This window comes from Planococcus citri, chromosome 2, assembly GCF_950023065.1.
Source record: "Planococcus citri chromosome 2, ihPlaCitr1.1, whole genome shotgun sequence".
Taxonomy (NCBI): Eukaryota; Metazoa; Arthropoda; class Insecta; order Hemiptera; family Pseudococcidae; genus Planococcus; species Planococcus citri.
This window is the reverse complement of record NC_088678.1, coordinates 45,336,698-45,354,570: the sequence shown is the minus strand read 5'-3', so window position 1 is coordinate 45,354,570 and position 17,873 is coordinate 45,336,698. Positions and strand designations below refer to the sequence as shown.

Here is a 17,873-nt window from a genome sequence, read left to right as displayed (position 1 = left end):
CAAGAATTTTTCTACAAAATAACACGATAATCATAACTACATATTAGAAACACGTTTACTTAGTTGTTCCACCGAAAAAAAAAAGTACAGAGCAAAAGAACGAATTAAAAATAACTTTCTTTTTTAATTTATGATCTTCGCGAACGTACCACGTAAATTAAAAACAAGGGGTAAAAGTTTATTACAATCGTCAAAAATTGACATTTCAACATGAGACTGGTGGATTCCTTCAACTTCCTTGAACGATGCTATGAGTACCTACATTATAGGCTATGTTGTTTCCATTCCTGTGGTACGTAGTACGAGTATATTGTACTCGTATTTAGCCGAAGTCGAAGCATAATACGAATCATGAATACGTGAACAGCTGGACTGACTTATTCGTAGAAGTTGAAGAGAATTTAGGTTTGTTAAAATTTTTGCACGTTTTATAATTCGTCATTAATTTAAAATGACGCTCAACACAACATGTGCTGTTTACTTCGCACCGAATGATTGTTTCTTTATTAAGAGTTTTCTTTTGTTTGGAGGTAGGTACTTGAAGGTTTCAGAAAGGATCAATAAGTATTAATTTTTGGAGAAGTTAACGTAAATTAATTCTTTTTTAGAAAGAGGTAGTGAGGAAATGAAGGGCTGGTAAGTTTGAAAGGGATAAGTAAAAGCACAACCTACACTGATTAATTTGGCATTGGCTTCTGCAGAAATTTTTTACAAGAGTTTTGTTTATTTGGCATGAACTAAACTTTCAAGCCTTTTCACTTCAGTTCTGTAATAGCGTTAATGAAATCAACTCGTTTTATAGCCATTCTATTTGCAATACTCAACCACTTTTTTCAACATCAGAAAAAAAAGCAAAACATCTAACAAAAAGGATTTTGAATGCTTTTTTGAGAAGGAAATATACGATAGGAAAAGGCTGAAGGGGCAAAATCGATAAGAATTAGTAGGTGCTCTCTATGGAGGAAATTAATGAATTTTGCAGCAAAATTATAGTAAAATATAATTGTTAATGTATTAAAAATTTGTAAAAATCTCTCAAATTTTGCATTTTTTTTCAATTTTTGGAACATAAGAATTCTGTGATCCAAAATAAAAAAATATAATGTAACATTGATTATGAAAATAACGCAGATTTGAAAAAAAAACACATGTTTTTTCCAACAAATCACAAGTTACTTTTTGCAAGCTAAAAGATATTCCAGGTAGGTCGATATTAAAATCGGAATCAATCGAACTCCTGTATCAAAAACCCCTGCGATTAGAGCTCCCACAAACAAGACCAATACTCCAACGTAAAATTCATCAATTTTAACAACCAGATTTCGTAACACAAACGAAAAAAAATGACATTTTCAAATCAATTTGGATATCATAAACATCAATTTCAATTCGTAAATTGTCTTTTGTTTTACATTTCGACCGTATAAGTCTCGAAGACACTCCTATGTAATCAACGAACTACACATAGAAAAGCAGCACACTCGAATGAATCATCTCTCCAACACGAGATAACCATTAACCATAATGCGGCAAATTCGATATGCGAAATGTGCTGCACACTACAAATAGACTTCTCTACAGGCAGGTAAGGTACCTCGAAGTAATTTATTTTTATCTGAAAGGCCGTCGCGTGTTTGATCCAGTATACTGTATAGTACCTCTATACTGCATACAGTACGATCCTCAAGTAAAGCAACTTTTCTATAAATTGTACTCAGCAATGTAGTCATAGTGGACGACGACGACGACAATTAGCAAGAAAGTCGAATTCAAAATCCGGTTACGTAAACGTGTTAGGTACTTTCACGATCGCGCCTCTTTTTATTTAAATTTCGTACCTGCCAAACGATTGATTGAAATAGAAGAAAAAAAACTCCAACTCTCTTCGGTAAATATTAATTACCGATTAAACGTATCAGATTGGAGAATACACGTGATGCCTGCGTGTTCAACTGCCACACATTAGACAATTCTCAAAGCTACCATATAGGTAAAGTATACGTACCTACTCGCGAAACCTCATTTAGAAAAAAAGTACGCCCGTGCACTTTCATTTCGCCGGATTTCCCATATTTCAATGCGACCATTTCGCAAAAGCTTTCGTGAAAATGATCAAAGCCACGCGTTCGCTTCAAAGACAGCAAGAAGGGGAATGAATAACCCTTTATGGCGACAAATGCGCACCAAAAAGGTAGCTAGGCACTGTACACGTCTATGTAGGTAGAGGTACAGTACAATGTGTGCGTATGAAACCGATGCAAATAGACTTGTCGACCAGCCAACATTTACCGGAACTTAATTTAACCTATTCAACACGCAAATAACGCCGCACCGGCCCATTGATATTAATCAGATACACCGCAGCTTGACACCCTTGGGAAATCTCTAATTTCTTACCGTTCGCGAATGATTTTAATAGACTAAAACATAACCGGGAGTAATAACCTCGCAAATTAGTCTTCTTCGGTTAATGGCACGGTCCATCGTAGTACATACAAACGAAGAATACAACCAGGCATTCGGAAAAATTCTCAAACAAATACGTATACATACTACATAGCCTACCGCATACCTAAGTTCGAATATGAAAAAAATAGGACGAGAAAAATAAAACCGTATAAATTTTACGACGTTGAATAAAATTCCAGACACCGTAACCGTAACGCAACCATAATCGCAAGAGGTTGTAACAGAAACCCCAGTCGAGTCTCGTACGAGTACACGTAAGGGTTGCAAATGAATACCAAAAGCTAACCATAAAATATCGAAATAAGCTGAGCAAAATTTTTACGTGCTTTACACGTATGTGTACGTAGAAGTAAACTCGTGATAAGAATAAAACCAGTTCGTATATCCCACATGAATAGCAAACTTAACATCGACCTATTGCACAGTGCACACGAACCTAGGTAAATTTTAGAATTTTGATGAACGCAATAATTATTGCCGTACTCGTATACCGTATGGATGAATAAATTCTTCGACACGAAGATCGACTAGGTAATAAAACTTGAAACCCCACAACACAATTAATAAATTTGCCATAAGGTAATTCAAGGCGTAAAAGAACGAATGAACATTTTGGGGATTTCTCCAGTAGCGAAACATTTCAACTCGTAAATTCTTTTTACCCCGGCTGGCTCGACGCTTACCAACATATATTACATTCGTGTAAAACATAAGTGAGCCCCTTTCCTGTCTTCTTCTTTCTATCTTTTTTTTATATATATACACTGTACTCTCAAGGTGTGTTTTCTATCTCGATGAATTCTATACTATAGGCGACGATTCAAATCTCGCAAAACGAGAAAGTTAATTTTCAAAGTATTACAGGGTATTACCCTAGCTACGTTTCCTTTCGATTTCTTAAAGAAAAAGAGAAGAAAACAAGAGTAATAAACGCGGCTGAAAATATTTTTTTCGGCGCGTAGCGCTGTTAAATAGGGCAAAAAACTCGTAAATGTAGAATTTGAAAAGAAAAATGGCGAGCTGAAGGATTACGAAATTTATGTTGCACGTATGAATGACTAATCCGCAGAGTATGAATTGCTCGTGTATTGATTTTTAAATAAAAAATTCGTTCAATGTTACCAAGTAATTACCACATGATTGAAAACCATAAAGGAACATGAAAAAGTGAAATGAGCTATTTTACGATACGATCTACAAACTATACCAAGTACGTACATTGCAGGTACTCTAATAACTGAACGATTCAGATTTCGCAATTCAAAAAACGAATAATTTTTTTCTCATCAGGCATGGCACATTTTAAATTGCGTATTATTTATGCAGAATGGAGTCGAATAATAAACTTCTTCTAGGGGTTTGTTATTGTTGCATCATTTTTTGCCCAATCAAAATTAGATTTTGCTCTGTTTACTAGCAAGAGTTTTCGATAGAGACGTGCGTGAAATCAGTTTTATGATCTCAGTCTATTTTCATCAAATTTTAGGTATTTTCCATCATTTTTATACAACTTTTTTCTCCATACTTACGGGGATGGTTTCCTAAACAGCGAAAAAAAGGTTCAAGTCTGTCAAAAAAATTTCATTTTGTCGGTTTTTGACGAATTCAACGACAGTCTTTGGCTCTTTTTTCATAAAAAAATTGAGTCAGTACATATAATGGAATTTCAACTCTCTACCTTAATTTTACTGAATTTCTACCTTTTTTCCTAATTTTACAAAAAATCTCCCAAATTAAAATTTTTGAAAATTTTTAATACCTACGTCTAAAAATTATATTCGGCAACTAAAATTGGATCTGGTGCTTCAAGTATTTTTGGATGCTCTACTGATTTTTTTTCATAGAGTCAAAATTTTTTTGTCAGTTTATTGTTCAGTCGGATTCGGATCCATAGTAACAAAATGGAATGAACGAGGAGTAAAAAAAATTGTTAAAAAACAATCTTGTTTTTGAGCAATCGGGAGGAAATAAGCTCAGTTTTTTGACCTTGAAAAGCCTTTTAGAAACGTAACTCAAACACGTCCCTCATAAGAATTTTATTTTTCCAGCACCCATCCTTTCCACTCCTTTCCTGCTCTGAAAAAAATGGATTTTTATGTTTGTTCGTTTGGTTTTTTTTTTGACAATTTCGAATATCATGCATTCATATGCCATAGCTGAAATTGACGTTAATTAATTAAGAAGATACAATGCTTTTTAAAACCACTCCTGATGAAAATTCACTTGCAAAAAGGCGAATTCTGAACTTCCGAATAACAGATGAACTATATCCGTATCATATATCATAAATACAGGAGGGAGAGGCGGGATGGGACGGGAAGGCTTTCGGAAAGAAGCTAGGAATGACCTAGTAGAAATTCAAGCAATCAAGCCAAACAACTATGGTTGAAAAATTTCCATCACTCATAAATGAGAAAAATGGTCAAATGATTCTTTCCTTTGACCATAAGTGCATAAAGAATTTATGAAAAAAGTAAAATTTTCAACTGTCCAAATGCCATTAGTTTTCTTCTAAGATGCTCTGTTTTCAAAATATTTTGCAAAAGACTGAAAATTTTGAAATTCATCAATTTTCATTTCACTCAGGCTTGGAGTTCGTCTTTCTCAAATCATTCCCGACTCAAACAGATTAAAAGTATGTACGAGTATCCTGAAAAATATAGTTTTCAAAATATATGTAATACATTGATGATTTTTTCATGAAAATAAAAATTGAAAGTGAAGTACATATAAATTAAAAATGATTCGATTTGCAAAAGACTGAAACCCTCAGCAAAATGAGTCACCTTTTACGTACGTAGTTAGAATTTACTGGGAATCGGTGCACATTTTAAAGAGGTGGCATGGCCAGCTAATTTTAAGGGAGAATAGATAGATACTTGGATGATTAGGTAAATTTTCATTTATGAATAATAAATTCTTGCATAAATTATCGACCATCAACTTACTCATCACCATGACCTTCCTTCCACTATCATGACAAAAATTTATGCTCACCTGAAACAAAAATCAAAACAAATCTTTGATTAGTGAAATGACAATATCATGGTTACTTTTGTACAAGGAGTAAAAATATATCCTTTTCCCCTCCCTTGGAATGAAAAAATTTATAGAACTGCTTTCTGCGTGTTGGTCGATTCGAACTACGCGAGGAAATTTTGTTTAAAATTCTGGAAACATAAGATCATATTTTGAGCACAAAAAAAATGAACCAATCGCGAAGCGAGAGCAAAATTATCTAACAATATACAAACTTTTATTAGTCAAATTCATTTCAGTTTTTTTTTTCAGAAACTTTCATTTCTTCGCAATTTTTCAAGAATTTTTAATCGCAATACACTGACAATGATTATTATTTTTTTTTTCAAGTGTTCATCGATAACCTTGTCAATGGTAATCGATCGATAATTGCTCTTCAGGAAAAAAAAAGAAAAATTATTTGTACCTACTTAAAAAATAAGATAGGCATCGTATTTCTTCAAACTCAAAATTCAAGCTACGAGTATTCTAACCCCATAAAATCTCACTCAACCGAACTCCTACAATTTTTCAAAATAAAATTAAAACTATACGCAAACACGTCGAAAAATAATAGCAAACGTTGTACATCTAAAGAAAAGAAAAAGTCGCATCAACTCTCCTGGTACTTCCACCCACCGGCTCCAATTCCAGTTCTCCCAAGCACATACAAGTTCTTAGGTATTTAGTCGATTAATCGCGGATAAAATCTGATCAAAATCATAATAAAACAGACTCCATTACCGCACGCCGGATACGGGCATGTTCGTCGACTAATTTTCACATATAAGTGAATTAAATTTTTACACTTGTGTGCGTCATCCACCGATACAAATTAAATTACACTCGAACAATCACGAAACAAAAAGAGAAAAATGAAACGTAATACATCCATCAATGACAAATACATCGTGCTCTATGAATTCTTTCACTTATGTAACTCGGGTATCATTCACGTTTCAGCTTATTACAAAACCTAATATATCACACGTCTCATTATTCAGTTCAACTATATCGTGAACGTATTGAAAACACCGTAATTATCGGCCTAATATCGTCGTTTCAAAAAAACACTCTTCGTCTTCGTAGGTAAATATCAAACGACTAGAATCAAATTTCGTTCACGTATGATAAAATTTTCATCGGTAAGATGAAACCTTATTATGTAGTCTAAGGGAGCTACCACAAATTATGCATTACACTTTTACTATCTTCTTCCAATACACGAGTTTTCGTGAAAAGCAGAAGCACGTTTTGAAAAAGGATAATTTTTTTCAAAAATCTAGGTCATTTACTTGCTAATCGAACGTGTATCAATTTCGAAACAAAATCTAATCACTCGACCTCGCATCCGAACACTTGAAAATACAATTTACCAACATCGATTCGAGAAAATAATTTGATCAAAATTTACACGATGGAAAATAAAAACGATGCGGTGAAATTTCAAAACGCCCTGTTCCATTTTTCAATTGTATCAGATGCTATAATCGTTTGACCTTAACCAGTGTCAAACATGGCTGGTTAACATTTGCGGTGCTCCGGTTGATGTCCCTAGACCAACTACAGGGCGTCTCATCAGACGTCTGATATGCTTTAGATTTATTGTTAGATGTCACCGGAGTTCCTAAAGCGTTAACCTATTTTGAAATTTTACAGATATCTATGAGCTTTAAAATTCTCAAAAAAAATGATCTCGCCGAAAATCTAAAAATCAATCTGAGCAGCTGAAAATTTGATACTGGAGTATTTCTAACATGTTCTTTTGAAAATTTCAGAACGATTCTAAACTTTAACAATCAAATTCGGAAAGCCAAAAATGAATTCCAACTACATATCTATATGTATCAAGTGGATCAATTTCTAAAATCAATCGTGAGCCAAATTTGCACTTTCAACTCATAGACGATCAATCCACCGTCGCGTCGTCGTCGGTGTTTTGTTTCTCTTACCTTGTTAAGCTCAAATTCGCTTGGCTCTTTTGAAAGCATTTCTTTCATCTTCATAATGATATATAGTTGGTATACATTTTAGATGATATACATAAGGTAAGATCGGGTAAATATCGATAGACCATTTATATTTCGTCGTATATCTTTTTACGAGCAATAAACATTTATCCCTACAATATGTATATGGATGCTGCGGGCGTGACCTATATCTCTAAAAATACCATGAAAAATACATCCTTTTGATTTCGTTATAGGTACAGAATGCTCTTGTTATTGTTTTTTTTTTCGATACTCGCAAAACTTATTCCACACATACCATAATGCATTTATATGGATTAGACTACTCTACAGTCGACACACACACACACAGCATACGAAAGATTTCTCCTGCTACTTTGAAGATACGAAAACCAACGATTCTCAGTAAAAATGAAACTATACTCGTACATAGGTACATAAGTATGTCGATGCAGAGCTCGAAAACTCAATATATCGTCGAGTATTGCGCTTAACCTAGATACCTTCACGTAAAGTGCATTTCGAGCACACATTTATAAATAGTATACGGAATCAAAAGGTACCGCAGCCCTCAAACAGGGCGTCAACTTGGGATGAGTTCATTTTTTTCCATTGGTATTTTATCCCCGGACTAAATCAATGAATAAAGGGCGTTTAATAAAAGCTAATACGAAACCTACCGCTCATTAAATTAAATTTATCGTCGCTCTATATCACAGCTGGGTCTTAAAGAGGAAAAAAAGTGCACGGTCTCGAGTGTTTACGTTTGGCGCAAAAAAAAAACCGTTGATGAAAGTTATGTACTTTGTGGAAAAAAAGCTCCGTACGTACTGTAGAAAATTCTTTTCAAAATGGTACACGCAATTAAGAGAGTAAACTCGTTTCTATTCTTCCACTACCACGAAAGGCGAATTCAAAGAGCCGGAGTGAGTGTTATTAATGTGTACGAGTATGTGTGATATGTTAGGTATACTTGTAGATCTATTGTTGGATAATTCGCGGTAATTCTATCACTTTAACTATCAATGTTATACATCCATATCGGATCTGAAGTTATGAACACACGTGGAGTAGTCAGTCGACACTTTTAAGCTCATTAAATTTGTGAAAAATGATTCTTCAATCTCATTTTTTTCACCAAACAAAACCTGAATAGAAATAGTTGAATGATGATAAGTTACATACATAAAATCATTAAAAGCCCACATTCACTAAAATTCTGAAGCGTTTCATTCGTTACAATTTTTGAAATCATGATCCCTAATTTGGCTAAATTTCAAACGAATAAGAGTCTAGCATCACCACACCTCAGCTGGATGTAAATTATTCGAAAATACGATCGAGTGAAAAGGGTCGTGATAAACAGTGAAATAATCACTTCTGAAATAACTAATGACAAATAAGCTTTATAATTACATAGAAGCCTTCTAAATTTTTCACGAGTGGTTCAACATTTTTTTTTTCAAAAATTTTCCTCTTTCGTTCATATTGAATGAAAATTGTAAGTACCAACATGTGTGATTGAAATAAAGAAATAGGTAGGTAGATAATTTCAAACTTTTTAAAAATGAATTCAGAAGAAAAATGAAAACAAGCTGAAAGTAAATTTCAGTAAAATACATTTTTCACTGGACCTAAAGTCATGCGATATACTTTTAAAACTCAAAGCATTGAGTCTGCCGTACTAACAAAAAAGGGTGAAAGAATATTGTAGAGAGATAAAATAAGCAACTTTTCCACTATTTCGTATTTATTCATTGATGGTACGAACTGCTAATTAACAAAACTCCAACACAGCATGAAAATTTCCAACAGACCAAAATTAATAAAGAATTTATTTTTTTACCGTTTTAATTTATTTTTTTCGTTTCAGGAAATACAGGCAATTGAATTCAAACCATATCGAATAATTCGTTAAAAATTTGTTGAAATTTTTTTTAAAAAACTTTAAATAGGATTTTTTTAATATTTGTTGATAATTATAAAAAAGTTCCAGCGTTAATTATCATATTTTCTCTTAATGAAGGCATAAATGCGACTAAAATTTTCCGGAAAATATTTATATCTCTTTTCATTATTAACTAGTGTTGTCAAGGTCGAATTTCAGCAATAAATATGTAGTCGATATTTTTGTCATTTTATAAGAACTAGTACAAGGACACTATACAAGATGTCCTAACAAACATTGAAGGGGAAAACAATTTTTCAAAGTGATGAAAAAGTTTTAATTTTCTCTTCTTTTTTTTTTGATTAGTAAAGTTTATTATTATTACAGACCACTGTAAAAATTTTGGAGTACATGACGGATTCCTTTCTCTATGCCATTTAAAAAAATCGTCATTCCAGATGATATTTCATTCAGTTTGGATCATACAAATTTTGATGAAAGGTAAGTGAAGGAAAAATTCACAGTTCATAGAAAAACTCTATGGCAATTAATCACTTTTTCATTTTCATGTTTTTTTTTATTATTTCAGTTCGACAATTTTAGCAGAAGAAAGCGTTTTATGGCAATTTCTGGCAAATAAGCAACACTTCTGAACCATTCTTAAAAAAAAGTAAAATTTTTTTGGAATTTTTTTTTTTCAAAAAAAATCAACAATTTTCAACGATTTTGCTAAATATTAAAAATTTTTGTTTTTTTGAAAAAATAAAAATTCTGAGCAATTTTTGGCAAAAAGCAAGACTTTGACAATTTTAGCAAACAGCAGTACTTTTTGAAAAATATTGACAAAAAAGTGATATGTACTTTTGAGTAAATTCTGCTAAAAAGTGAGATTTTTAGTCAAAAGGCAAGAGTTTGACTTTTAGCAAAAAGTAGCAATTTTTGAAGATTACTGTCAAAAAAATGAAGGTTTTTTTGCAACTTGATGGTAAGAAACCGATACGTTTTGCTCATCTTTGACAACTACGGCTAAAAAAGCAAAACGGTGCCAATTTTAGAAAAAATCAGAACTTTCTTGCAGATACAAGAAAAAAAATATTTTTCACAATTTTTGTCGATGAACGATTTTTATACAAGGGGTGAGATTTTTCAGTAATTTTGCTAATACGCAGTCATTTTTGGCAAAAAAAGCAAAACTTTGATAAGTTGAGCAAAAAGCACGATTTTTTTTGGCAATTATTGGCAAAAAAATAATACTTTTTCGCAATTTTTTTCGGATAAGCGAGGCTTTCTCAATTTTTAGGTAAACGAGTAAGATTTTTGGGTAACTCTTTGAAAAACAATTACAACTTTCGGAAATTTTTCGCAAAATAGCGTAATTCTTTCCGTTTCTTATTTTGTTTTTCAACTTGAAAACTTTATTGTGGATTCTAGGTGCAAAATCCAACTTCTTTCAGTTAAAAAAATTGAGAAACTAAGGAATAAAAATCAGTCTTCAAGTTGAAAAATGAAAAAAAAATGAATAAAAGAAACAATCAAGGGATTCTTCAATTTTTTTGTGAAAGAATTTCTGTTCATCTTGAATAGCTTTTCCACAAATCCATTCCCGCAATTTTCAATTTTTCATAGCCTTCTTGCTTACCAAATTACACACAAATCTTTAGCATAACAGATGCATTCGAAAGAACACCTCGTATAAATACAGAAAAAATTCTTCTACAGCACCAGAGTATCTCATACAGTATCGCGTACATTCCACTCTATACATGTATATTTAACCCTTTACCCGATCCGAGTGCATTACAGGTAGGTCTAGGTATATACGATGGAAACCTTGTAGTACATCGAGAAACAATCATTCTCCAAGCTCGATTATCCTGATATCCGTACCCACACGTACATTACATAGGTATTAGGTATAATATAGTATATCGATCGATCGACCATAAAAAGAATGTGTAAAATTTCAAATTAAAAACTTAACTAGATGTTTGCTAATATTTGTCACGGAGTCGTTGCCTTCGGCTTGTCGATGAATAGGCCGACAACGTGATAATGGCATGCGTACTAACAGTAATGAGGATAACAATAAGCTCGAAATACATTTAACAAATAAATTCTTCATTTGTTGCAGAGCGCGGAAAGAAATAAGTACATATAAGTTACAATGAGTAATAGAAATAGGACGATGGCGCCTCTCGACTTCCAACCAGAATGCTCGACAGCAAAGATTACATAACGATTTTCCTTATACAATTCTAAAATCGCTACGATTTTATTTTACCGGTTATTCGACTCGCACATATCGAAGTGATGTGATTATAAAGCAAAGTGAAAAAAAAGCCACGATGGTGATGGGAAGCGAGAAGGGCAGAGTCGACAAAACCAAAACGCTTGAACTTGTTAACGAGCTTAACATTGAATTATTCACAATTATTATTATGTCGCAGCTTGTGTGTTATTATTAGTATAACAACGTTTAAATCCGTAATCATAATAATAATACTACATCGTTAAAATCAATTTCGACTGGAATACGCGTTATCTTAATTTTTTTGTTACGCGTTGATTTTTTTAAAAACTAATTTTTGGTTATACGCGCAAAAAAAACCGAACCTGTTTCAATTAACAACGGGACAATATTTGTACCTACCTAACGAAAACCGGATACCAAATACGAGAGGTACATAGTTCGATACATAGGCTAGTTAATACAAAGGGAATTCGAAGATGACAGAAGAAAAAATAAAAATACCGAACAATATAACAACGGTATACGCGGGCAACTGAAATTAGCGTAAAATAAAAACACTGATACCGCATTTAATAGGTCAACGACCGTATCTATATAGTAAGTAAACTAATGTCTAATCATCAAGGTCTACCGGGTGTGCAGAATTTTCTAAAACAGACGCGATACGATACGTTTCGTTTGGATCGGAAAATAAAGTCTCTGACTATGCAATTTTGTTCGAATCTTTTTTTTCATAATTTTTTCCTTTCGGCAATATTTTTTTAAAAATACGACAGGAAAATAATAGTGCATAATTTATGTACATTGCCATAGTACTACTTGAAATGTATTACTTGTAGTAATTTGACCCAATTACAGAGCTAAAAACCATCTAAGAAGGTAACAACGATCAAGTGGATAACCTAACTAAACAAATAACTTGACAGATAGAAACAACGAGTACCCAGACAGTTCCTCTTTTTACTACCCAAAACAATGCTTTCTTTGAAAATGTTTCCGTAAGATGTTTAAAAATTCATGTAATAAGTCACACTTTCTCTGTAATACGTCGTGCACGTTCGTCATTCAACAAGTAATACCAGAGGCAAAAAAGCGGAATATTTTTATAAAATTACCTTGGTCGATGAATCATGACCATCTACCTACTCTATCCGTCGTTATTATACCTACTCGACTCGTAGCTCTTATTTTTGGTATCATTTTTCAATTTTAATACTCATCCGAAGCGATAGAAGCTACACGGCCACCTAAGTTAAACTCTACCAATTAAGGCGGTCTTTTCGAAAGCAAATCAATCATTTTACACGCCTTATAGACAATCAATTGAAAATATTGTATTGGTGTTTTGTTTCTTTTCACGTAATCCTTCGATTTGATACTTGGGCATAGATTTATTCGACTTGAAAGTGATTTAGATGGACAATTCAATAGTTCGAAGGAAGGAAAGAGTGCTGGATTCAGAAAAGGACTATGAAAGTAGAAAGCAGATCATTCCTCTAAAGTAGACAGAAAATTGCACTCTGATTGAAAAATTTTCAAAATCGATCACAATTCTTTGAAAAGAACACAACAAATTGAAAGAAAAAAATACCGTAGTTACATATTTTCTACCTCTCACACTTTCCTTTTTGACGAAATGATCATGTGTCATGAATTTTACAATAATGAATTTTTGTAACATCTATCTACAGATACGAAATAAAAAATTCTCAATTTTCGAAATGTTTGGCAGTTAAAATACGATAAATTAAATCGTTTTTTTTTCCATCATCGACGTTTTCAAATCCTTATTCATAAATGGAATGAAATTCGAGATTGATAAGAGATGTTATTGGCATCATTTTTGACGGTTGAAGATGTGTTTCTTTGAAACGTGAAACGAAAGTCTTTCTAATCTTTCTTCGCTACATTCCCTCTCTTCTCGGTTGTGTCCAGTGTCCGCCACAATAAAAAAATAATTCGAATGATTACTTTGGTTTGTTTACCTAAAATCGAAATTTAAATTCAAATCAGGTCAAAAAACCTCAAAATGGAGGTGTCTATGTAGCTAAAATTCATTACTGAAATGGGATTTTGGAGAGGCATTTCGAATTTTCAACATCTGCACTGTCTGTAGGTAAGACTTGTAACACATTTTTCAAATTTTTTCAACTTCACCCAATAACACCATTTTACGTTTTAATACGTAGTTCCACGTGCCTCCCCCCCCCCACCCTAAAATATAAATAGACGGGTACCAACCCACTCGTATGTTTCTTTTTGATGCATTCGTTTTATTAAAAATCATATCAATTATCATTAGAAAAGTGCAAACGCTTGTAGGAAAAACACCGGCATATAAAATATAAAACAATACGTCGGTATCGACCTACTTACCTTATCACTCTGGCTGTCATCGTACTGCGGAACGATATCCGTTAATCCTCTGCAACGTCTGATACTTCCTCCCAGTGACGATGTCATAACATCGATTTGATCGTCAGCACAGCGTCAAGATATTTGCCAATTGTTCTACCAAAGTACCCCATGGCTCCGGCTCATGATTTCAATCCAGCCACCAGACATCTGGTCGGCATTTTCTGCGAAAAAAAAAACAAACAAACACGAACGTTTATTATTATTATTTTTTTTTAGTCTGCTGTGCAGGAAATCTTACATTAGATATTGTGTACAGTATACGTACACTTGTATAATTAATCTGTAATTATTAACAACGCACAGTACAATGACGGATTTATACATTTGCGAGAGACTTTTTTTCTCCTATTTATACGCGGAAATAGTTCGTTGATATCGTTCAACTATGAGATAACAAAACACTATTCTGATATGACTTTTCGGCGTAGAATTTCATATGGACAGAACGATAACGATAAAATAATGTTGATAGCAAAGCTCATCATATCACTCAACCGGTACACATAAAAAGAGCAAAAAAATACGAATTTCAATCGAATAAAATTAACACGACTGCAAATTTCTCTGGAAGAAACGTGGTAAACACAAATTATCTACAACATTTAGCAGCATGGTTCATAAAATTTAGTAAATGATACCAAAAAGGTGACTAAGGGACAACTTTACTAAATTTTTCAGTAATTTCTACTACGTAGTAGCTCTTTAAGTAAGGATTCTATCTTCCTCCTTTCCACAATTTCTCAAAATGTTCACAACCCCCAGGCTTTTTCTTGAATTTTTGAGCATTTACATTCAATTTTCAATTTTTCAACAATAAGGTAAATCATCAAAAAATGAAAAAATGTTTGTAATTTATTGAAGTGGAAAATAGTAAAAAATATGCGACATTTTTCAACTCCAAATGAATTTTCATCAGAGTAGAACTTTTGAACACGTACGTGCTCCCCTCTTCCTCAAATATATGTATTTTTTAGATGATGAAATAATCACAATAGAAAGAATTGATACACAAAAAACCTCATTTAAAGAAAATGTTGATCTTGTTTTTAAAATTCAAAAGTTGCAAAAAAATGTCTAATAATTTTATGCTAGAAGATACGTAAACATTATTGTGATATTTTTGAATTTTTTTAAGGGGAAAAAATGACCCTTTGAAATAAAATTCAAAATAATACATTTCAACTTCACACAATTGAAGTCTGATGCTCTATGGCTAAGATGATTTTCAGGCGCCGAAATTTTAAAAAAATTTCATTGGGAGGGGGGGCTAAGGGGTGTATCAATAATTCACCAAATATGACCTTGTGATCTAGGTATATCAAAATATATGTTTTTTAACCGTATTGTCTTCCAATGTGAAAAATATTGCTATAATTGAATTCTGCGGCCTAAAAAACATTATTTTGATGTATCACAAAGCCATATTTGGTGAATTTATGAATACTCCCCTAACGCCCCACCCCACAAAAAATGAAAATTTTTAAAAATTTCGCCCCTAAAAATCATTTTAGCTATAGAGCATTTCGTTAATCTGCTTGAAAATAATTTTTAACCCGATTTTATAGCTTTTAATGAGAATTTAGCCCAAAAACATGAAATTTGCGAAATTTGCCCTCTCTTTCACTCAGTCTGGCGGGGCTTTGGCAGCACTTACGGGTCGGCAGACCTGTGTATTCGGATTCAGCGTGAAAAATGCTATAATTTGGCACCAATTCGAGCCATTTGTGAACTTTCGAGCTTTCGCTGAGCTTTAAAGCAGCAGCTGCGGATTGGCAGACCGAGTACTTTTAAAATAGGGGTATGTCTATTTATATATACTGACTTTTGAGACCAGTCCCAGCTTTCAGTTATTTGGGTGCAATCGCAGTAGGTACAGCTCTTGGACTATTTGTTGGAGAGATAGGTCGACTAGATAGTGATGTCAATCGATTTATGGATAGGGGTCCACTTTGGTGCATGAATCAATTTTTAATTATTTTTTCACAATAACTTTACCAATTTTTCAAAATTTTTCAAAAATTTACCAAAAATCGAAAAATTAACTTTGACAGTTCAAAATTTTGTTCTGGGGTGATATGCTATTCTAATAACCCCAATTTCAGGTCAATTGGTGGAGTTTATGGATTCTAAATTATCGCGTGTAAGTCTTTAATAACTCCAACAATTAAATTATTCACTTAAATAATATGCGATTTCCGCATCGAGTACCTAATTAAAATACATAGAAATTTTCTAGAAATTTTCTGGACATCAATTGATGTTCAGAATTTGAACTCAAAATTTACTTCAATTCAATAGTCAATCAATCAATCAATCAATCGAATAAGAAACAATCAAACAAAAAATTATAAACAGGATAGAACTGGAAAAGGACGGATACCGAGAGGGGGCGGAGTAAATCAACAGTCAATTTCTTTGTTTGAAATATCAGGTGAAAAAAAAAATTAATTCACTCTTAGCCCAGAGGAATCCTCAATAAAAACTAGCACATTTTCAGTCTTTAAGAAAATCACGATTGAGAAATTTTCAACTCACAAAATCTAGTTATTTACACGCACAATCTGGACTAGTAGATATTTCGTAACACTAATCGATAAAAAAATGATTGTAAATTAATTAAATTTTCCGCAACAGCATGAAACAAGTTAGGGTAGCTATATGATAGGTACGTTGTATAGAAGGACAAATATTCCTATAATTATAACCTCGTTGTAAAAAAAAATAATTAATTTTTTTGTCGGAAAATTGGCGATAAGATACTAAACGCGCATACGCGATTGTAATAAAAATAAATAAAAAAACATGAAAAAACAACACGTAAAAAAATGTTTGCCATAGTTACAATTTTTATACTACTTTTCAATACGGTGGCTATTACGTTAATTAATTTGCTATCTTTTAGGTACATTCGCATGTTTTCCAGTTTACTGTAGCATATTACAACATTAAAGAGGCAATTTTTTTGCTCTAAATTTTTCTCATTGTATGTATAGTAGTAGAAACACGTAGGACAATATGATACTTATTAATGCATACGGTAAATTTGAAACTGACAAGCGAAAAATCTCGACCAAGTCCCAGAGCTGCGAATTAAAAGTACATATTAATTACAAAGTAAAAAATTCTACTTTATCGGCGGCTAATCTACTCGTTTAAATGGCCGGTTTAATATTTGATAACCGAACATAATGGAACATGCATAAATTACGCGTAAAGCGTTTTGTGTACTGTGTACTTCTTAATTAAAAACACTCTGCGAGAATACATAACTGCAGGCGACGTAAAAGTGTATCTCGTAAATAATACAACTCATTTATGAATCGTGTACGCGTATAGAAAGAGACCATACATAGCACGTCATCGTACACATACTATAAAAATCAAGTCGACCATAGAGATGCTCCATATAACGCCGCCCTTATGAAAAAAAGAGGAAGAAAAAACACTTTTTTTTTATTACATTTAAACCCTTTTAATCAATTAGATGGTCGAGCTTTTGTGAGCATTACCGTTCGACAAGACCATCGATAAAAGAGCAACGTCTTTACAACGGGATTACGTTCCTGAAGAATGAGCAATACATTCGAATCGTAACAATATACCTAATGCCTATAACAGTTTCGCCACGATTGTGTCTTTTTTTTTCTTAAAATACTTTTGTTCAACTCGAGAGGTTACGTAAATAGACGAATTCCGATCAGATTGCATTCTAAATTTGCCATTCGACGATTAAAATAGGTACAAGTAGTTACGCGATAATATTCCGCCAAGTAATGCTGATTTTCCTTCGACGATGGACCAATGACGAGTGAGATTTTTGCAACGACAAGAAGATGTAACTTTTTGAATAAGTATTCGG

General features: G+C 32.9%; 1 protein-coding gene across 1 annotated transcript in view; it reads right to left on the bottom strand.

Annotated features, from left to right (window-relative positions):
- The window catches only part of CdGAPr (GTPase-activating protein CdGAPr), a 41,687-nt gene that overhangs the window by 21,762 nt on the left and 2,052 nt on the right, over positions 1 to 17,873 (bottom strand). The window contains exon 2 of the mRNA XM_065350648.1: positions 13,973 to 14,175. Coding sequence (XP_065206720.1) covers positions 13,973 to 14,059 — 87 coding nt within the window. The 5' untranslated portion in view covers positions 14,060 to 14,175. The remainder of the gene's footprint in view (positions 1 to 13,972; positions 14,176 to 17,873) is intronic.